This window comes from Lissotriton helveticus, chromosome 1_1 (assembly GCF_964261635.1).
Source record: "Lissotriton helveticus chromosome 1_1, aLisHel1.1, whole genome shotgun sequence".
In the NCBI taxonomy this organism is placed as follows: Eukaryota; Metazoa; Chordata; class Amphibia; order Caudata; family Salamandridae; genus Lissotriton; species Lissotriton helveticus.
Genome location: NC_136057.1, coordinates 287122476 through 287146125, shown reverse-complemented (window position 1 = coordinate 287146125; position 23650 = coordinate 287122476). Strand labels below are relative to the sequence as shown.

General features: G+C 41.9%; 1 protein-coding gene across 2 annotated transcripts in view; it reads left to right on the top strand.

Annotated features, from left to right (window-relative positions):
* LOC144796670 (estradiol 17 beta-dehydrogenase 5-like) overlaps positions 1 to 9633 on the top strand; it is a 121307-nt gene extending 111674 nt beyond the window's left edge. For both annotated transcript variants that reach the window (XM_078668208.1, XM_078668207.1), the window contains one exon: positions 8401 to 9633. In XM_078668208.1, the coding sequence (XP_078524334.1) occupies positions 8401 to 8409 (9 nt within the window). In that variant the 3' untranslated portion in view covers positions 8410 to 9633. The remainder of the gene's footprint in view (positions 1 to 8400) is intronic.
* Positions 9634 to 23650: the final 14017 nt, after the last annotated feature.

Sequence of the window (23650 nt, the reverse complement as noted above, 5' to 3'; positions counted from 1 at the left end):
ATTCTATGTCCAGTGGAGAATTGGATAGAGGCTGCTCAGGGTCCCCTTCTGGCAAAGTTTTGGGGGTAGCATTGCTGACCGATGTGTAGGTGTGTTCATTTTCTTCTTGTGCTGCACCTGCTTTACACCAAGGTGCGGGGCAAAAGACACAAGAAACTAAAAGATTACACAATTTGGGGAAAATGTGTTAAATGCAATCTAAGCAGGATAGGCCTAAGTGAAGAGCTCTGAGGAACCTCCCGTTTAAGCTGAAAAGGTGTAGATTTGTACAGGTACAATGTGATTCATTGAGATTGATCTAAGAGAAAAGAGTGTATCCACTTGAGCAGCTGCTTTAGGAGAATAGAGTATAGCATGGTGTTAAATGCCTTTGAAAGGTCTAATAACACTAAAGCAGCATGACGACTAGAAGATAAGTCTGTGTACTGCATTGTTGCCCGAAGCCTGACTGTGAGCCATCCAGTGGAGAGAGTGCTTCCAGAAAGCTGACAGCTGCTTATTTACTGATTTTTACAAGATTTTAGTTGGCACGTGCAATAAAGTAATAGGGCTAAATTTGCCAAAATGGCAGGATCTACAGTCAACTTCTCCAGCAGAGGCATCCCTGTGGCAGGTTATCAGTAGAAGGGGATTATCCCAAATTCTAGGGAATAATTGAGAAAGCCAAGAAACCTACAGAGTAGGAGCAAATAATCTCACATGATAAATAAAAAGAAAATTGGGAGCAGAGATCAAGTGGAGAACCCGATGAACAACCTGCCAAAGCGTTCTTGATATCCACATCGGTGCCCATTTTGTCCAAAATGGGCATGTCATCAATAATGTTAGAATCTTTAACTAAGACAGAGTTACAGTAATCTGGTTGAGCCTTGTTGCAAGAGAATATATTTTTTTGTTTTTTCATCATCAGTTGTGATATTCAAAACATTGTGGCTCCTTTTAATTCCCAGATGTTAAAGCTTATATACCACATACCTTGAGCTTAACCTGCTTCTTCAAAGTGAGCATATTGATGAAACTGCTTAGTCCTACGTGTATGTGATTCACTCACACCTACTTTTTGCCTGGGGTCTTGTTGGATGTACCAAACGCACTACAGCTATGCACACACTTCACTTAAAAAGTGCACAGCTTTCTTCATCTCCTGTTTTAAAAAAGCTGCAGTCCCACACTTCATATCCACTAGAATTGTTTTCCAAACCGTACCAGCTAGACAAGGTGGCCATACTTCTGGTGAAAGGTGATGAAATCTCATCAATCAATGTTTCTAGAGCACTAACTACAAGGGGCACTTTTAGAGAAATTAACGCAGCCTAGAAGAGCTAATGTTGCTGTCCTGGAGCACTGAGAGTATGTAGTAGAGTAACAAACGCATTCCTGGGGCCTCATTTATGAAAAGTGACGCATCGCTGCGTGAAAACAGCGATGCGTCACTTTTCACTGCGCCCTCCCTGCGAGACCAATGATGCGTCATATTTACACTATGACACATCATGGCGCAAGGAGTATCTGTACGTCAGTATTTCTGACGTATCTGTAAGCGCAAAAGTCACGCCTTGCTGGAATGTGTCACAAAAGTGACGCAACTCCAGCAATGCTTCCTTTCACATGGGGAAAGCCCCATGTGAAAGGGCTTGCGTCAGTCTTACGCCTGCTGTGAGGCAGGCACAAGATTTTGACGCAACAGCGTCCTAAAAGTGACGCAGTGAAATCTCATAGATTTCACTGCGTCACTATTACGAGGCTTTTTGCGGGGCAACGCCCCCTCTGCATACATTATACCTGACGCAGGTATAATGTAGCGCAGGGGTTTACAAAGTGACACATCTGCTTAGATGCGTCACTTTGTGAATAGTGCGCAACAGGAGGCATGTTTTACGCCGCCGATGCGTCACAAAAAGTGACGCATCGGAAGCGCAAAACTGACGCAAGGCCTCATAAATGAGGCCCATTATTTCTTGTGATCCTTTATAAATGATAATCCCATTTCTGTGCTGGAAGGCTTTGGGAGCAAAACGCTCACAGTGACAATTCTGTAATTTGGGCCAGTTGTCCTTCACCTCTGTTCTCCACATATTTACGCAGGTCACAGCAGTGGTTGAAGAGGATCTTTGGTGCTTAGCAATGTTTCTGAGGTGGAGGTCTGCTTTTGGTCATACCTTGACATCCAAATAACTCAACTCTGTGAATTTCCTCTTACCAGCAGTTCCATTGGCTTTGGTTTTAGGTGTTGTTTCTATGTCCTCCTGATGCAGCCATTTGTTACTAGACGGTTCTTTGGTGGGTAATCATTGTTTACAATTGGTGCCCACTGTATTGTGCTATTTTTTCACAGTTCAATGGATGCCATATATTCCTGTTGGATTGTTGATTCTACAAATGCCAGTGATGCTGAATCACTAAAGAGGTTATGTAGAGAGTAATAAATGTGTGCAATTTAGATACAATAAGGCAGTGAGAAAATTCAAGAAAGGTTGCTGTCCTATCAATTATATCTTGAGACGACTGCAGTTTGCTAATTTCAACCTCAAACCGAAGAAAGGAAAATCCACACAATATCCAGAAGGTCTTAGCAACCGAGATAGATCTGAAATGCTTTGTTTTGCTTATGTTGTCAAAGTTTCAAGTGAAACATTTTTATTGATTGAGACTTCAGCAGGGATCAACAATATAAAATAGAGATTACCACAATCATGTTATGACTCAAATGTGCACATACATCAAATATTTAAAACAATTTCAAAAGGATAAAAAGCAATGTAAATACATTATAGCACACAAATTCTTTTGGTGGAAACCTTATAAAATATAATAATTTATCTGTGTTTGGTATGCTAAATTTAAATTATAACAGACTACTAAATTGCCGACATGCTACTGAGACTGCAGGGCAAATGTCAAGTGTCGAGTGTCAAGGGATTCAAGAACTACGTTTTTGAATCCCTTCTTGAAATAGATCGCACAGTTCTGTGTAGTTATGCTAACGGGTCTTACAGTCAATTTAGTGGTAGCACCCCTAATCTAAGTAACCGTATAAACCACCTAATGCCATGATCTATGTTGAAAGATAGATACTTTTGTAAATATGTTCCATTTCTAATAACCACCATAGATTTATATAGTTTTAGCTTCGTGCAATGACTGCTGTAACTTAAGTGACTTAATCTTGGAATAGAGGGGTTTTTAAAAATATTTATTTGTGCAGGGTCCAAGATGATAAGTATTCCACATTCCATTCCAGTTAAAACCAATTTTAATATTGCTTAGGTCAAAACCTTTTGTTTCCAGTTCTTTTACCATGGCATTTTTTGTCCGCATTCTATCAATGTTGTATGAAGAAAGTAACTCCAAGGCAATCAGAGTATTTCCAGCAACAGGCATACACATCATAATATAGGGAGAAACAGAAAAAAAGGAAAAAATGTACGAAATATATTTATACTTTAATGATTATCTGTTAAAAACTTCATATGTATAAAAAATGGTGTCATTTACACAGCACACAGTACATCACAATTTATAATATCAACATCAACATAAACAAAATTAAGAAGTTAGAAATGTGGCAATATCTTTAAACTCTCTCGACACGCGTTTCTGCATATTTCAACGCCTTCCTTAGGAGTAGCCACACAATTATCTGGAAAATATAAAAAATGTGAAATACTCTGATTGCCTAGAAGTGACTTTCTTCATACAGTTTTACCCTGTCCTAGGAATCGTAATATTTACTGTTCAGGGGGTCCTTGTTTTTCTCACTTCCATCCAGGTTGTTTCAGTTCAAGTCATAAGTCCCTCTATAGAAGTCTTTGGGCTGTATACACCTGATTTACTTGTGAATACACCTGTGATTTCCCTCCAATATAATTTCTGAGTGATGAAGATATCCAATCTTAAATTTTTTCCCACTGCTGAAATGAGAAATATGAATCCAATATTATAGTCAATCAGTTAAAATGACTGCCAAAAGTGGCACAAAATAAATTTGTGTTGCCACATCCACTTAATGTTGTCAAATTATGAGCAGATAATGCCTGCATTCAACTGTAATGGAGCACTAGTTGAAGTCTCCTCTGCTTCAACATCCTTCTGAAATACTGCCTTTACATAAGCCAGATTAGAATGTTCAGCATGTTCTGAAGCTCAGCCCATCCAAGACAGAATTCCTGATTTGTCAAGAACAACAAACAAAAAACAGTACAAGCCTGGCTCAGTGACGTGACCCTTGAAGGCATCGAAAGGCAACTTTCACAGAATAGCAAGTCACCGACAACAACCTCACCCTCAAGGAACACATTTCCAAATAAGCAAACACAGCCTGGTTCTAACTCTCTCTTCTAAGAAAGTGCAAGTTGGAAAGTGCAACCAACTGTTTCTTCCAGAAGGTAATTTAGAGCTGCTGTTCAAGACGTTGTACTCTTGCATCTGAATGTCGGTAATGCCTTACTCCTTGGCCTCCCAAACTCCATACTTGCACCCTTTACACTACAGCAAATCTCATCCAAATAGTTCAATCATCCTAATCTTGATTGAAGTCCATTGGCTCCTCTTTCTGGCTGGTACCATCTTCATACCCAGCTGCTACAAGGCCATCACGTCCAGCACCAAGCTCATTATGTTTGGTGGTTCTAAGCACACCTGCATACAGGACAACATTAAACTACAGACTAAGATGTGTGAAAAAAAAAACATGATAAAAGGCCTTTTCTGTCTATGCACTTTAGGATATAGTTAAAGACACCTATTTAAAAAACCCTGCATCACAATGCATTGAGGGTCCACAATTCAGCTACTTCTCCCTCGACTTTTTGCTAGTCTTTGACCCTGTACAGCACTCGCTGCCTTTTGGCTAGGTTCACACTAAAAAAAGACTACACACATTCATACAAATGTACAGACATACATAATTGGTCCCCCTAGTGAAAGATTAAAATAAAATAGGAATGTTTATACATCATAATTGGTCGACAAGAAACTACACCACCTGCACTAACATGTTTTTTATTGCACTAGTTTTACATTTGCTAGAAATTGGGGTAATTGTAACCCTACTCCTAACATAAAATGTGTATTTGTAAAACACATATTCATCAAAGGGTAACTTGGCGCTGAATAACAGATGTCTGTTGTTACTTAGCTCAGTGGTACTCATTTTATCGACCTCAGAAGGCTGAAGGCCTGAGTCGATCCACTGGGGATTTGAACCTTTGACCATGAGGTTGAACACAGCCTCCGGCAGTGGACACATTAGTCCACTAAGCCACTCCCGACCCATTGTAGAGTGTTTGCTGAGCTATATCCTTTTTCGTGGTTACCTATATTGCATATGAAACCTTACAGAGCAGGTGTTGATGTTTTTCCTGTCAGACTTGTAACATTAAAGAAACTTTTTTTTTTCACACCAAGGTAGCCCTGCCAAGTCCCACGCATAGCAGGTCAAACAAATGCCTTTCAGTGCCTTTCACATCATCAATGCACTGAAATACATTATCCTCTGTCTTTCTTACCGCTCAAGGTGCTATAGCGTAATGTCAGCCTGAATGCTGCTAGGTGCCCTGGAGTGCGTGGGGTGAGGAGAGATGAGGTTTTCATGGGTACCAACAACCTCTCAACTCTCCGGTGAGGGTAAACGGGGACAGGGGCGGCTTCTCCGCTAAGGCGGAGGAGCATCGCCCCGATGCTCGTAGAGCAGAAGAAAAGGATAATAAACTGATTATTATCATTTTATTTTTCTTGACTATGGGCTGGTTTAGGGCGGGCTAAGGTCACAGTCGGAGGAGTGGTTTAAACTTTTTAAGTGTGCATGGCTGCTTGGCCTAATGTCTTGGGCAGGCCAAAGGGTCATGCGCACTTTGCATGTTCCCCACTGTGCTGTATTACACAGCCTGGTAAGGAACATGCACAGGCTCCCTGTCCCCATCTGCGCGCAGAACCACGGTGGTCAGACCAATCACGTGATTTGCTATGGGGAGTCAATCACATCGCTGCATTGCAGTGTTGTGATTGGCTATGGGAAGCCTGGATGCTTCCTGGTGAGAACAGAAGTGCGGCAACGCAGCAGAGAGACGGCACCCGTTTTAAAAGTAAGTGCGTTAAAAAAAAAAAAAAATTTTTTCAACTCCCACTGCCCCACCACCCCCATTCTCTGCCAGGTGCCATTGACCCGGGAACAAGGCCTGAACCTTCAAAGGTAGCATCTTTGTACTGGTTTAGCAAATCCCATTTTAATTGGTACACTTCAGAAGGAAATATTAAATCTTGATTCACTGATTAAATAAATACATTTGCAAAGTAATTTAGCATTGCTCTGTTGCCTTAAAATAATATGCAGGTGTTCCCTCAGATGCTTTCAGAAACATAATAATGAAGAAAGTGTGAGGGCTGTTGTGACTGGTGGACTCTTCTAGTAAAGTTGCGTGTGTTTGTGTATATGTGCGTGTGTGGGTGAAATCTTGGCGTATCTCTGCTCCCACACATCGTGGAGTGTCTTGAATCACTCCTGGGGCCCAAGTCTGAACAGATCACCAGCTACACTAGACCCTCTGTCATGAGGCTAGACGAGTATGAATAAACCCCCTTTCAAAAGTGATTATTCAAACAAAAATATGATTTGTGTCACAGAGCATGTATGGGAGAAAAAACGGAAAGCATAAGTCTCCTCACCCAGCTACCCAGCCACTAACTGCAAAATGTACAAGCTGTATTGAACAATTTACAGATGATAAGGCTGCTCCCTCATTCCTTTTCATCTGTAAACCATGTTTTCAGTCCCAAGCTTTAAAATGGTTGTGTTTGTGTAACATCCTGTTGTAGGCAGATTGCATTCCTAGATCGGAAATCATTGCTTGAGTTTCCTATAAAGTGTCACTCAAAGTGTCACATATAAGGCCAGGAAATGTCACCCATAAGTCGACTGCAAGCAAGAAAATGTCACAACTAAGAAAACTCACAACAGGTAGCTATACTAATGAGGTGTCTGTGTTAAATTGTGCATTTTGAGCAATGAGCCCAGAGGGGTGCTTGGGGTGTTAGAATAAAAAAAATAATGTTTGCGTATTGTTTTATGTAGGTTAGCATTCGAGGCTCCATTTTTAATGGGTTTCATTTCCCCGAGGCTGGGATTCACTTCACTAATGAATACACTGTTCTTATTAACGCATACCTTTCCCTTTCGTTAAAGGCCTTCTCCCTCTTGTCTAGTGGCGGGCATGGGCAGAGTGACCTTGAGTAGTAGATAGTGTGTGCTCGGCCTCAGAATCGAAACTTATCCTCTGTACTTTATTGTTTAGCTGCAACTGCTAGGAAAATTCCATTCTGGGTGTGTCTTCAGTGGTTCTGAAATATACATAATGTTTCTTTATGCTTGCTAATGTCAGTACCACTGCAGCACTCCGAGCGACTGGGCAAACTGGGCTCCACTCTGAGTGTACCTGAATAAACAGATATTGGTTTGTATTCTCCACTGTCTGACCGACTCTTCATTTGATATGGAAGGCTGAGAGGTGGTAATTAGTGAACCGGGTAACCGCAAAAGGGTAACTACCTTCAGGCCATCACACCAGTCAGTAGTGTTTTAAAGTAGTAGGCAATGACTAGGTGTTGCTTTCAATCAATCAGCATTTGTAGAGTGAGGCACTATCATCCCTGGGGGTATCTGGGAATTGGGGTGTGAGGTCTCTGTCGAAAAGCCAGGTCGTGAGGAAATGGCGGAAAGAGGGAAGAAGCAAGCAGCAAAAGGCAAATCAGAGCATAAGAGGGCAAAACAGAGGTGCAGAAAGACAAGCTGAAATGGCCAAACAGAGAGCTTAAAAACAGGCAAAAAACGAGCAGAAAAGGCAAACCTCAGGGCAGAAAACAAGCAGAAAAAGGCATAACAGAGGGCAGAAAATGAACAGAAACGGCCAAACAGAGCAAGAACCGAGCAAATGAGGCACAAACAGAGGGAAGCTGGTAGACAGGCAGCACAGCGTAGCATACTGTGGTCAAGCTGGACAGGAGAACTGTTGCAGGAAGAGCTGGCACGAGGACCTCCTCCTGTGATTTGCAAGATGGCTGCCATTACTACTTACATCTGAAAATGGACTTCTGGGTATTTCAGACACTTACATCAACGTTTGTGAAGATAGGTGGTTTTGTAACACAATTAGTCAGAAGTAGGGTATTTTCTCTAACATATTCTGTTTGTACATGCTAATGTGGATCCCAAACCTGAGGTCTTACATCTGCTGATGGGTGGCGTAGCTTCATAACTTGTCTGCAATGCAAATCTTCACTTGCAGCCAAACCCATGTAGAAAGTGGACTGACTATTTCCCATCCAATCTAAGTTCGTTAATTATATTCATTTAATACTTCATTTTGCAGAGAATGACTACTGGAAGTAAATAATTGTGTTTTCCAGGTGCACTGATCACCCCGAATATCCTTTCCACGATGAATACTAGCAAGTCTACACAGTGATGCGAAGAACTTTTTGGCAATTAAGGATTTCCTTTTAGCTTCATGAATCTCAATTTATTGATGCATTTTGAACACGGAAGGAGGAGCAACTGAATCAACGCTGCCAGGATTCAGATCAGTGACTTGCAGGATATAAGAAGTCTTTGAACCAGAACCCACAGAGGCTCAATTCACATAGTCATTTGCACACTGCAGTTGGATTTAGGTGTAGAAACGCCTTGCATGAACATTTTAAATTCACAATCTATATACACAAAACGTGGATTGACACTGCAGTGACTCATAGTCCCTTGTAATATCACATCACTAAGGTGCAGTGGTTAATTTGTGCCACTGCAACTATTTTTTAGAAATCAATCAATGCTGCAGTCTAAGATTATGTACAAGCAAATCTGTTTACTGGACTGGGATACCCTGGAAAGCTGATGAATGCCTGCTAGTTTATGTATATTCCTAAACCTTTACAAAGCACATCCCCACCTCAATGTAGTGAGATTTGGTCATGCCCCTAAGCAAGAGTGTAAACTTGCAGCCTGTGTGGGAAAATGGAGTTAAGATCCCTAAATGTGTGAGGGTGTAGAGGGAAGGTTTTCTCCACAGAGAAAGTATTTTCTATACCACATTTCCCCATAACTTACCTAACGTACTACATCATGATAGGGCACCCCTAAAATCAGACATGATATCTCATCATCCATTACAGCATTAATCATAAACTGCCAAATTCCACACAAGAAAACATTATATCAGATCCCCGCTAAGAACATATACCCTTATACATTAAATATGGGTAACTTTTCTGCACAACAGAACACCACAAGAATACATAACTATCTACTAGGATGTGTACTAACATTGTGTGCAAGATCCAATGGAAGAGTTGTTTTACATCTCTCAGAGTCTCTACTAGTGACCTAGAAGTGTGCTGCATAAGAGAGGGATGTAATTCACTTTGTCACTTCAGTATATATGCCTGTCAGCAGTAAAGCAACGCTACAGTAAAGGTTACCACATGTAGTAAAATGCCTAGTCACTTGAAACAACATAGAAAAAATACTACCACTGTCACATGTATATAATGCACTGCGCGCTATGTGAACAAGGCCACATGTCTGGCAGCCGAAAAGCGTCATTTGGACCTATGATGTGTGAATAAACAACACTTATCTTCATCATTGCCCACGGAGTCTGTATCCTGGTGTTGCGCCGTTTGTTTGGATGGTCGCACTTTGGGATTTTGTTGTGGATATATATATATATACTAAAAAGAAGAAGCAGAGAACTCTGGGTAGTTCTCAAGTTTAGGTGGAAAACAGCCCCTGTATAGAGCACTCTCAATGCCAGCGACACTCTAGATATGCTCACCTCAAATGTCTGCTTTTCTATCAAAGTTTATAAGCATAGGATTAGCACAGTGCTATCCATGCTGAGATAAAAAGGGACAAAGTCTTTTGCCATTTCTACAGGAAAGTCTTTAAGCATAGGACTAGCAAACTGCTGTCCTTGCCGAGCTTTAAAATGGCTAAAGCCATTTGTTGTGTGTTGATTTAGATACTGTATATAGGTTTCCCGATTTATGACCTTATATAGGTACAATTCGCATTGCCCATATTTAGGCTTAGAAATCCTACCCTTATTTAGGCATTATCCATGCTAGCCAAATACAGGCATGGCCACCTACATCTGTTCATGGAATGTCAGGGGGCTACACAAGTGCACAAGAGGTATTGGGTGTCCCTTCGTAGGCAAGATGGCAGCCGGTTTGCCGGCCGAGTGAGCGCCTCATCTACTCCTCCCGGCCTGACCGCTGTAATGAGATGTACGACAAGCTACAGAAAATGTTTTTTCTACTAAATTAAGAAGTATTGAATGGGACAGAACCAAGTGGATACTCACTTCATTGTTGGTGATCTAGCTGAATGCTTTGGAGGTCGTGGCAGTGGTTCTGGGGAGTTCCGCTCCCAAGCCGATTAGCGTCCCGACGGCACTCTCTCTCTGTGGCGCTTCAGTCGCCGTGCTCATTTGATGTTTCCGAGGAGATGCCGCCGAAGACTGGTAGTAAGGGAATCCGAGGGCACGGTGGACAGAACGGCTCTGAAAATGCTGCGGACATAGTGAAGTGTGCCTCTGCTCCTGTCAGCTCCATGGAAGCAGCATTAGACCGTCGGCATGGAGGGGAAGAACGCAATGCTGGCGAGCAGCAAAAAACCCAGAAGAGCGTAGCTGTCACGCGGGGTAAGCAATCGATGCCCGCAATGTTCAAAGCACAGGTGCTAAGAAGTAAAGCAATCTCCAACCCCTCTGGCAACAATGTCACAACACCCCCGCTACAAAAATCTCTTGCTCCTCATGGGAAGAGTATCTTCAGAGAAAGTAGCACCTTCAGGAACTAAGTTGGGCAAGGACATTGCATCTAAAGTTGAGGGGGCCATCGCCCTGGCGGGGGCATACTCAAGTATGGAAGGCTTAACTAAAAGTAGCTCTGTGACAAATGAAGTTTTAGACACAGACATGGGGAACTTTTCTTTGGATAGTAGTGCAATATGTCCGAGTTCTTTGCCAAAAGATGGTTCCACAATTTTGTCAGAGCACCCCCAGTGCATTGTGGGAAATGGAGGACAAATCCCTGACAAACTTGCTGTTACAAATAAGGATGCTGGGTAACCTTGCTAGCCTGGATAATGGCAAGGAATGTAATCATAGAGAAGAAGAAAGTGCTGACAGATTTTTATCCCTATCAGACCAATCTAATTCATCTGAGGACGAGTCTCAAGACAAAGATTGGGGTGGAGATGGGAGGGACACAAGCAGGCTTCATTGGGAGGGGAAGGGTGATCAACTCATGCTTCAGTTCGGCACTGGTAAAAAAGTTCCCTCTCTTCCCACTTTTGCCAACAAACCTGAGGGGGCTTTTCACTCCCAATTCTGGAGGAGGAGGGAAACAGTGTGGAGAAAACAGGCAATTTGGGTAGGCCCCTTATAGGAACCAACGGTACCAAAGAAATTACCCTCTCAAAGATCTACCAAGTAATTACGGCACATCGTGCTGAAACGAGGGCAGAGAGCTCTCGTAAACAAGGGACTTGCAGAAAGCTACAAAATGCTGTTAGGAGAGTTGCTAAAACCTGTGCTGATGGTCGGGATCTCCAAGCTTGAGGACGAATTTAGCACGCAGAAGAAAAAACAGAGGCAATGCAAGCAATGAGGGATGACACCTTCATGAAGTTAACTGATTTAGAAAATCGCGCAGGGTGCAATAACTTGCATATTTTGGGCATGCCAGTGGGGAAAGAAGGATCTGATATCCAGCAGTTTGTAATTGATCTCTTTGGGAAGGCTTTCCCGATCTACCTCAATGGGACTTGAAAACTCAGATCCAATGGGCTCATCGCTTTCCCTTCAATCAGCAGAAAACTGGGGGGCAATCAGATAATCGGCCTCGTGCCATATTGATATTACTAAATAACTTTTTGGCAAGGGAATCCTATACAACCTTGCCAGACTGGACAGGAAAAGATCAGGGAAGGGCTGCGTGTTTTCTGTCCATTTGGACTTTTGCCAAAAGACAGTAGAACAACGTTGGCTTCTTCGGCAATTGATCTCTGGCTTCCAGTCCAAAGGAGCTCAGACCTATCTTATCAACCCAGCAAAACTGAAGGTGGTCTTTCAGGGTCGTACACAATACTTTCAATCAGTGGTCCAGGCCAAAAAGTATTTGACAGCATTGAACCAGTCATAAGTTCTGGATCCTAGCAACTCTACTCTTTGTGAAAATATATTTTTTTTCTTCTGACCCGCTGAGAAAAATGTATGTAAAGGGCCTCATTCCCTATATATGCTAGCAGTGTATTCTTTGTTGTGAGTGTCCACATTCGGTTTCTCTATCAGCAGCAAAGGAGTAGCGGTCAAGCAGGGTGGAGGGGTATGTGGTTTATCTCATCATCACCAGGGACAGATGGTCCCTATGCCTTGGATGGTGGGTGGTTAAGGGGAAGGGCAGGCTGGGGTGGAGGGGGGAGTGGGAAGGAGAGGAGTTCAGGGGGGATGCATAGGGGGGTGGGAGGGGGTGGCTCACACTAGTAGCGATTTGTCTTTATAGTTATGACGAATTTATCAAACCTATGGTAGTTCAAATGTCAGTTAATCATTTCTCTTCTTGTAATGTTTGCCTAGAGGGTAATGTCAAGATCTTAGTATTGTATTGGGTCAAAACAATTTACTACTGGTATGCCAATGAAGAATAAATACATTAAAATTTTCTCTATTAATTGCTGTGGCCTGAATGATAAGAAAAAGACTGCCATTTTTTCTCAGCTTATCAGACATATCAAAATTCATGTGCTCTGTCTTCAGGAGACACATATTTGTTGGAATAATAGGGGGTGGCTAAAAGATCTTGGGTCAGATCTTTTGTCATGCACTCGTCAAGCTACTATTACTCGGGGGTAGCAATCATGGCCAATCACGGCTTAATCAGTTGTAACCACATCAAGGAAGACAGGCTAGGACGTAAGTCAGAACAAATTACAGTGCATGTTGGCTGAGATCCAGAAGAGGGGTCAGGATCTACCGATCGCTGGCTACTACTACACAGAATAGACATGGTTGTGCCTATGTGAGAAGGAGAGATGGAATGTAGAAGAAACCATGACCATCTGCTCTTCAAAATTGCACAGTGTTATTTTAGCAGACATAGAGGAAATCTGGATAGAAGGGGAAATGCATAATGGTGCCTGTGAGGGCCTAGCATCTATTGTGGTACTTATACCGCAAAGTATTTGGATACGTGAGAAAAGATAAAGACAGTAAGAGGGTAATAGATAAAGGAAGAGGGAGGTAGCGAGTAGGATGGAAAGAGTTTTGTCACACAGATTATGCATGAAGGCTTATTGTTAATCAAGGCCAGATGCAAAAATTAATCCATGGCCCTAATTACATAACCCAACAACTGCTGTGTAATTTTTATATTTTAAGAAATCATTTGTGTTTCTAGATGAAACTTATTTAATGGTATTAAACTAACTCCACACAGTGTGCAACGCTACAACAGATATGTTTCAAAAGTTAACTGGTCCCCAATCTACTTCTGGTTGGTAGGTTCAGTGGGGGAAATTGGGTTACTGGTTTAGAGATGGATGACACCCTACTCAATCAGCAACCACAATCTATTTCAGGGGTAGACAGAAGCAAACCCCAAATTAACTTGTGCTTAACCCTCTGTTAGCTTGGCACAGAGCAGTCAGACTTAACATTTCTCGTCAAGTCAGCTTGTCATCAAATGTTGCTTTAGCATTTGAGGCCTAATACGAGTAAATATGGTTACCTACTGCTTTTTATACATTTTAAATGCATTATTTTTATTAAAGTGTACATGTTAATTCTGCACATTATTATAAAACTGTGTTATTTTCTTATTATTCCTTTTAGAATCACCACTACAAGGTGCATATTGAACTTAATTCTAGTCTTAAGTGCATCATCTTGTATTCTGCTGTTAGATGTATCTGCTCAGTTGCAGTTAACCAGTAGTTTTCAAAGCAATATGCCAACTCTGTTTACTCTTGCAAGTTCACAAGTATAGTGTACAGAGCACCTGTCAGAACTACTTGATAGTGATTTTACACAAAGCCTGGATTACATAAAATGTTTCAAGTGCGAGTGTGGCCTCGAGACTCTATTGTTATTGTTCTGAGCTGTGCTCAATCAGCCAGTATTTTGGTGCTAAATGAGCCTGAGGTCTCCTCATCCAGCAATCCCCACCACTGTTGATTAGTTGGAGGCCATGGAGTGTCGGGCAGTGGCAGAAATGGACATCCGTAAGTCATAACCAATTACAGTGCATGTTGGCTGAGATCCAGGAGAAGGGTCAGGATCTACTGATTTCTGGCTGCTACTGCACAGGGTACACGTGGTTGTACCTATGTGAGAAGGAAAGATGGAATGTAGAAGAAACCATGACCACCATTTGTACATCTGCTCTTCAAAATTGCACAGTGATGCTACAAATGCAAATACCATGTACATAGCTGCACTTTGTTTTTTTCGCAGACATAGAGGAAGTCTAGAAAGATGGGGGAAATGCAGGAATGGTGCCTGTGAGGGCCTACCAGCTATTGTGGAACTTATACCGCAAAGTATTGGGATACATGGGGAAAGATAATGACAGTAAGAGGGTAATAGAAAAAGGAAGTGGGTGGTAGCGAGTAAGATGGAAAGAGTTTGTCAGACCGATTATGCATGAAGGCTTATTGTTAATCAAGGCCAGATGCAAATAGTTATTCCATGGCCCCAACTGTTTCTGCACCAACTACATAACCCAACATCTCCTGTATAATTTGCATATTTTAAGAAAACAATTGTGTTTCTAAATGAAACTCATTGAATGGTATTAAACTAACTCCACGCAGTGCACAATGCTACAACAGATACTTTTCAAAAGTTAACTGGTTACAAATCTACTTCTGGTTGGTATATTCAGTGGAGGAAATTGGGTTACTGGTTTTTTGGGTGGGGGGCTGAAACTCTACTCAAGCAGCAACCACAATCTCAGTCAGGGGGAGACAGAAGCAACCCCCAAATAACTTGTGCTGAACCCTCTGTTAGCTTGGCACAGAGCAGTCAGACGTAATTTAGAGGCAATGTCTAAAGTATTTCTGGAGTACTTCAAACAATAATAAGGTGAAAAAACAGCACAAGAAAAATCCCACTCCAACTTACCACATTTCAATAAATAAATCGTGACCAAAATGACAAACATCAAATCAGTAGAACCAGAGATCTGGAATTTTTGAGATTTCAATGACTATAGGGACAAAAAGCACAAAGCGGCAACAGTGGAAATCTGGTTGCGCTAGACTGGTACAAAGTCACAAGTTCGCCAACGGTGATGGAGCACAGGCCGGCTACAGGGACCCAGCTAGTCCTGACTACAGGGACCCAGCATGTGCTGTATCTTAAATCCAGGCTGCAGACTCCTAAGGCGAGAATGTGTCACGCAGTTAAGGCAATACGAAGTCTTGGATGGAGATGTGTTGTGCAGCTTTGGTTCCAAAGAGCTACGAAGCTACAATGGAAAGTCGACACATCAGAGGAGATGCGTTGGTTCTGCTGGATCTACAAATAGGCTGGCAGAGTACCCTCAGGCCCATTTCCATGGACCCAAGACTGGGGTGGCACCACTTGGCATGGTAAGCTTACAGATGACAGAGTGCAGGTTCAGGGTTCAATGTGGGTGGAGCCTTCTGTCCCTGAAGCTTTGGTCAGGAGCCCAGCCAACTAGCGTTGGAGTCACTTTGGGGTGCTAGGTTTATCAGAAGCAGGTCCACTCCCTCTCACCCAGGAAAGAGGACAGCAGGTCAGCACAACAGAGCAGCAGGTCTTCAGAGCAGCAGTCTAGGAGAGTCGCAGCACTTTCAGCACCACAGCAGTCCTTATTACTGGCAAAGACCACAGGTCCAGAAGTGTACTTAAGCGTTGGGGTCTGAGGTCCAAAATGTATACCTGGGAGCGACTATGAAGTGGAAGAAGCTTCTAAAGTTTTCCACACTCCTGAGGTGTCAGGCGATCCCTTCCTCTCTGTGCTGGTCCCAGCTTGTCTGGGGTCACAATAGACCAGTGTCAAGTCCTTTGTGGGTGTGCTCAGGCAGAGCCTTTTTGATGTGCAAGTGTGGTAGGTGGCAGCTCCCCCCATCATTAACTCAGACACCTATCGCCCTTTATTTCACTGCCAGCCACGCCTAGTCATGTGACAGGCTGCAGGCACCAAATGGTTGGCACAAGAAAATGGCAACTGTCCAACGGTGGCATTTTCTGAATTGTGGTTAAAAATCGGACTTTTTCTATTGAAGAGGGCTTTCAATTACAATTGTTAAGACGCCAAACCAGACTTGTTTACCTGCTCCTGCTCCCAATTAGAAGTTATAGCATATTAAATGTAATAAGGTGACTCTGATGTTATCCTATGGGGAGTTTGGCCTTGTAGTAGCGAAAAACGAACTTAGGAGTTTTTCTCTGCCAGGACATGTAAAACTTAAAAGTACATTACCAACTTTTTTAATACACTGCACACTGAACTCTAGGTTGTTCAAGGCCTACCCTGGGGTTGACTTATATTCATCAAAATGGAAAGTTTGGGCCTGGAATAGGTTTATTTTGCCAGGTCTAAATGGCAGTTTAAAACTTCACACACAGGCTACATCGGGAGGCCAGTAACATGATTAAGGGGCTAATAAGTGGTTGACTCAATCAGAGCTGTAGACCCACTAGCACTATTCAATTTACAGACCCTGGGTACAGGCAGTACCACTTTACTAGGGAATCACTAGTAAATTACATGTGCCAATTGGTTGTAAGCCAATTCTCCCATATTTTAAGAAGACAGCACAAATACCTTAGAACTTGTTAGCAGTGGTAAAGTGAACAGAGTCCTAAAGCCAGCAAAAATGAATTCATCAAAACAGGAGGATTAAAGGCAAAAGGTTAGGGGAGAACCACGTCAAGGATGCCAGGTCTAACATTCAGGAATTTAAAGAGGTGACAGTTTTGCTTAGATAGCAATAAAATCCCCAAGTGAGGGATAATGGGAAGTGCATTTACACTTGCAGTAGGATCAGTGTAACAGAAATAAGCCTAAGCAATACATATCGTGAATATGGCCTGAGCTTGTAAGATTTGAGTCACTTAAGGAGTCGCTCTGCTCTTTAAACTCTGTACCCTAAGATTCTATGAAGGCTGAGAGATAGCAGCCATGGTGCAAGGGTGCCTGCATTGCAGACATTATTGTTTTTGTGCAGGAAGGGACAACTTCCTGCACAAAAACAATAATTGATGGTCTTTTCCTTCTTTTGTGTGAGCTTCACAATGTAGCACACATAGAAATCCCCAAGAGCAAAAAGCGAGGAGAAATAAAGTTATTTCTCCTCATTGCGCCACTTTAACGCCTCCCCTGGGGAAGCGTTAGAATCTGATGCATTCCCAGGTTTATGAATACTTGTAATTCTGGGAATGCCTCAGAATCCATAGGTGTTGCATGGGAACACCCACAGCAACACCAATGGAAAGCCCCTTTCAGAGGGCCATATTTTCAAGGCTATGGAAAACCACACGGGTGGCTATGTGTGGCCTTGTAAATATGGGTCAGCATTGTGCGCTACCGGAGTGTAAAAAAAAGTGAGAGAATCCGAGGGCACGGTGGACAGAACGGCTCCGAAAATGCTGCGGACATAGTGAAGAGTGCCTCTGCTCCTGTCAGCTCCATGGAAGCAGCATCAGACCGTAGGCATGGAGGGGAAGCACGTGATGCTGGCGAGCAGCAAAAAACCCAGAAGAGTGGAGCTGTCACGCGGGGTAAGCAATCGGTGCCCGCAATGTTCAAAGCACAGGTGCTAAGAAGTAAAGCAATCTCCAACCAGTGTAGCTATTTGAGTGGTTCCCTAGTAGATATGCCGTTGGGGATTTTTAAAAAGAGTCTAGCTGCCGCAGTCTGTACCACTTGGGATCTCTTTGTTACATACCTGGACGAGCCCAGATACAGCGAATTGCCTTTATCCAAGGGTGAGATTAAACTTTTGCATTTAGGAAGACATTTCCGTTCATATCAGAACCTTCTCCATTAAAAATCATGAATTGCAAGAGTAGCCTCCATCACTAGATTCAGCACCTGAACACTGCAGAGAATTAAGATTTCCTCATTGATTGCATGAATATTTCATCCAGTCCAACTTCTTTTTTGCATTATGGTATTTTGTAGACCTGAATTTATATACAGGATACAATGCCCCTTCCATACATCACAAGTATATTGCAAGTCACCGAGGATTTCCTTGACTAGCTAGCAAGACAAAGCTGAAGGGAGAGTTTTTCTCTAAGGTCATGGAATGTCCATACCCTTAGACCCATGTGATTTGAAAATTTCCTTTTAACAAATGGCATTTTTATGCATAGCCAGACCATCAGTCTTCCCAGAAATCACTTAAATCCTTGGCATCATGTTCTTTCATATGAAAGAGAGATTATGTTTTCACATGTGCAGAACAAAAGCACAATCTGTAGTGCAAAGTTAAATACACCAAAAAGAATGTTCATAGTTTGTTGAAAAAACGATTAGAATAAGTTTAATGTAAATCAGATTAAAATAATGTGGTAGCTCAGAAAGTGCAAAGGGATTTTATCTTTCCTGTAATGACCAGTAGCATGCAAAAAATAAACCTGGTTCCATCATTATCTCCTTTTTGCTGATCATTTAAAAAAAACATTACGGAAGATTGAAAAGCCAGGCTCCATTTTAATTGATTGACCTGCAGATGATATTATACTCTGGGATCTCGTTCACCTTGGCTGGTGGCTCTGGCGCCATTCATTATAATGTCATTCCTCGAGTGTAATAACATACTAGAGATGAGCATCTATGTTATCTTATTACAGGTGACTAGAAACGTCACAACTCGAACATACTAGAGAAATAAGAGGTAGAAGTGTATATAGTGAATACAAGCTCCCTTGTATAATCATAGGATGAAAAGGACTAAAAGTTTATAATCTATGGAATTATGATTTTTGAAAGCTTAGACCTGTGATAGTATGCTGCACTCTGATTATTTGCCACAGCATGTCCTGCTTCAGTGCTCTCATAGTCTGACTGCATTATTTAGTGATAGATGGGCAAGTCCTAACCTCACATCCAGCTTCAGCTTCTCTGCTCTGATAGGACCTAGCGTGTGCTTAGTGTGAGTGTAGGACTTGAATCTTCAGTTCTCAAGTGCTTGAGCAATAGTGCAATGCAGAAGCACTCTCACCTTCAGCCCATCATTCACCATCAGTAAGTGCACTACAGGGTATATCCTAAATTCACTCCCAACCTCATTTGTCATTTCAGAACAGGGTGAGGGACAAGCACTGTGCACACCATCTTGGCATGCTTAAAAAAAGGAAGGATTCTTTAACATACTGCTGTTCTAGTACAAGCTAAAAGCCTAACATCTTTTTCTCATTCGTGGGTACTATACTTTTCTTCATTTGACAGAGCCTCCCTCCTTCTTTCTCTCCTATATGGCTACCAGCACACACTCCTCACTACATTTGAAAGTCACCCTATCTGCAGCCCCAATTTACAGCCTCATTTAGCTTCCCTTACTTGGCAGTGCAGCAGGTGTTGGTAAGGATGGGGCTGATGCATGTCTCTGGGTGTTATATGTAACTTCCTGACTCCTTCTGGCTAAGAACATATGTTTACCTTGAGTGAACTGATCTGGGTAGGCCACTGAAGGCTTGCGACTGACTTTAGACACATGTCCAGCTTTAGAGGTTTGCAAGGACTCTTGCACAAATGTTGGGGGAGAAATGGAATAAAGAGAGACAAGACCTCACTGCCAAGGCAAAAGTAGGTCGGGACAACAGACACCTCCGTAGAGCTGAAAAAGGGATCTCAATTTGCTGCTCGTGGGCAGCTGCTTATGTAGTTGAAAAAGTGATGACCTAAACACAATTGTCTGAAAAATCCAAAAACAGGTCAAAGAATACATGAGTTAATAATATATTTTAACATAAACATCACCTGTGTCCTTTAACTTCGTTACCTTTTCTCTACATTCTCTTTATCATAGTTCTAACAAAGCTTTAACAAAACATTACCCTTCTTTCCGAGTGTGTTCATTTTGATTACTGATCCCAAGAATTCTTATCTGACACTGTATGCTTTAGATCAAAGTCACCTTTGACCAACATTTTCTAAAATAATGTCTCAATTAACAAAGAGAATGGACCCCGCTTGTGTGCTTTGATTATAATCTCTTTAAGGCTCGTAAACATGTTTTTCTGTTTAACTGAAAACCTGCTGAACTAGTTTTTCTGATTTCTGGTGAACTTTAACCTAAATTGCATCTTTATGAATTCAAGGCATATATTGCTCTTTAACCACACATCGCTCACATTGTTCTTTACTATTGTCTGCGGTAGCGCGATTTCCCCACATTTCATTTTCTCCTTACCATTCCCCCCTCTAGTTGATATTTCAACTAGTTCTTCTAATCCTGAATCTGCACTTGGTTTCAATGATATGTATTACCCTAAGGATCTACTACTTGTGTAGGTGGCCTGACCATGAACATCCCTCCCTTATTTGTACTCAACCTCTTGCAAAAAGCTATAACTAATTTGAAAACACAACATATCAAAGACAATAACATATTAAGCTATAATTAAGCTCCTGACATCCAGGATGGGAGCTAATCAAACCAACTCTCAAGCCATTAATCTGGGGCATTTCCTTCAACCTCTGTTTTCTTTTGTAAACTGTGCACTATTTGTATGCCTCCGATAATGTTCTATTTTCTGCATAGTTTGCAGGGACATAAGTACAACAAGCAGTCCCTGTCTTGGCACATACTCCTCCTCCCTTGACCCTCATATGATTAAATAGATAACGGTGCTGCATGATCATCATTCCATGTCACACAGCATAATCAGTTTTGCTGACATTTTCAAAAAACAGCTGAGTGTCATTGAACAACCTGTGCTCTTGGGGAACATCATTCCAGGTAGCAGTGTCATATTATTCTGCAGCTCTTCTCCTCTGCTGATGATGCAACAAGGTCATTGGATGGCTCAAGGAGTGGTCATGTAATTTGGAAATATTTAATCCTGGAATGACCAAGACTGGTGTGTGCAAAGTAACCAAAGAACAGAGGTCGTTCCATGTAGGTGGCACTGGGTGTATAGAAGTTATCTGCACTTCCAATAATGGTCCATGAGGCTGGAGGTACCCCCTGCATGTCAGTGGTATCTATTGTGGTAATGCAATTGATATTTTCCCCCACATTGATGATGTCATTCCCACAAAATATAAAGAAACAGATATTAATCTGATTACTGTCCCAGGGCTTACTGCACCATCCACCCAAGTGTATCATACAATATTATTGTCCCATATACGGAAAACTTTTGTATTGCATCCTAAACCCAGTGCCATTCAATATTGGAATGCCATTGACCATAGGCATGAACTAACCCAATAACTTTGAGTCCAGGCCTATGGACACAATCCGGCGGCAAAAGGTTGACTAAATAATTATTGCACAGAGTGGGCAGATGTGCCAATCCTAAAACGACTATGGGCCTTATTAATTAAAAGTGCAGCATCGCTTGGTGAGAACAGCGATGCAACATTTTTCAGTGTACCATTCTTGCGACACCATGGATGCACCGTATTTACAGTACGGCGCTCCATGTTGCAGAGATTAACACATACATCAGGAATTGTGACGTATCTACTGGCCAAAAATGGCGCATTGCTGGAGTGTGTCTGAAAACTGACGCAACTCGAGCAATTTGTCATTTCACATTGGGCAAGCCCACATTTAAAGCCCTGCATCACCCCTTATGCCTGCTTCAAGCAGTATTTGACACAGTGATGCCTTGGATGTGGCACAATGAAATCTCACAGATTTCACTATGCCACTTATAAGAGGCTTTCCTGCATCGGACCGCCCACCCTGCATACATTATACCTGTTGCAGGTATAATGTAGCTCAGGGGTTTACAAAATGACGCCTCTGCCTAGATGCATCACTTTGTAAATAGGGCGCAATGTGCTGCATTGTTTAAGCTGCCGCAGCATCACTGCAAGGTGACGCAATGGCAGTGTAAGGGCCTCATAAATGAGGTCCTAAGTCTAAAACCATTTCTATCTATTCTATTGTCTTGTGATGACCTATTTTCTGCAGCTGTGCTATTTTGTCCTTAATATCCTGCCTATCTGTGACGATATGTAATATGTCTACTAGGGAGTCATGCTTTGTAGTATTAACTCTAAAATGTGTTACCATAACATATATTGGCTACACTTGGTCCTTAATCCCACAGAGATAAAGGTGCAAGAGACATAAAGCGGGGGTACTTCTTTAGTTGAGGGTAATCTATCTGATCAAGTGGAGTGGGGTATCAATGAGCAAACAAAGCATGATTCATGATTCATTGCTGCTTCCTAATCCTATTTCTGGCATGTGTTGATACCAGATGTTATCTAACAAGCTAGTGTAAGAAGTTTCCAATTTATTTCTCCCTTATTTTAGCCTAACTAATCATTGTAGGTCACTTTGCTTTGCACAGCCACACGTAACATGTCTACTTTTGTGCCACGATATTAGTTTAGAAATAAACTTCACGTGTTTTTATTATTCAGTTCTTCTTCTTCTGAACGTTCGTACAAGGTCACAACATAGTGCCCTATTTTTCTGTGATCGGTCATCAACTTATCCTAACATTTAGACAATAACACAGAGACTCAGCTGCCGTTTTCCATCACAGCACTTCTTATCATATAAACCAAGACCTACCCTTTAGAAAACAGAGAGGAGGAGGATTCTTGCAGAGCGACAGGTCATAGAACAGGCCCCACAGCCTTGCATAAACTGAGTTTACACTTATGCCACAGACCACCTAAGTACAAAATACCAGTGATAATCCCAGAGATCACTGATATATCCCTGCACTCACGTAGTGAGGGTAATATTAGACAGATATATCACTTAAGATGTTAGGGCTTTTCATTGTATACAGTTTGCTAGAAATGTTGATTACTTTGCTTAGTTGTATATGTTTTCTAATTGTAACACACTTGCTTCATAATAAAGTATTATAGTTTTAATAAATATTGTAAACTTTCCTTGTGTCTTTATTTTGTTTATTAGGGACATGTAGGACTGAGAAGAGAAAGTTGATGATCTGTTGTCACGGTTCCCTTGGGGTCTAGAGTGTTTTGATCTAGATTGCCAAAATTGCCTGCCACTTTAGAAGGTTTAAGGGTTCAGGTAAGGCACTGTGAGCTAGTCAGGATATTTGGGCTGACAGGCACTGATGTGGCAGAGAAACACAGGGCCGGATTCACAGAATGAACTTAAGACTCAATCCTAAACTTACTACTATTTTGGTATTCACAGAATGCACTTACTACTTTTGGCATTCACAGAATGAACTTACTACTTTTGGTATTCACAGAAGTTAGGATTTTGTCTTAGGTTTGTCTTAAGACAGACTTAAGACAGACTTAAGACAAAATCCTAACTTAAGTCTGTCTTGAAGGCCTCGGCACTCACTGTTCAGACAATGCTTACGAGGCAAGTCTAGCAATGTGGAAAAACAAGTTATTCTCATGTTAAGCAAAACTCTCAGCCTAATGTGAAACAATAACTAACATG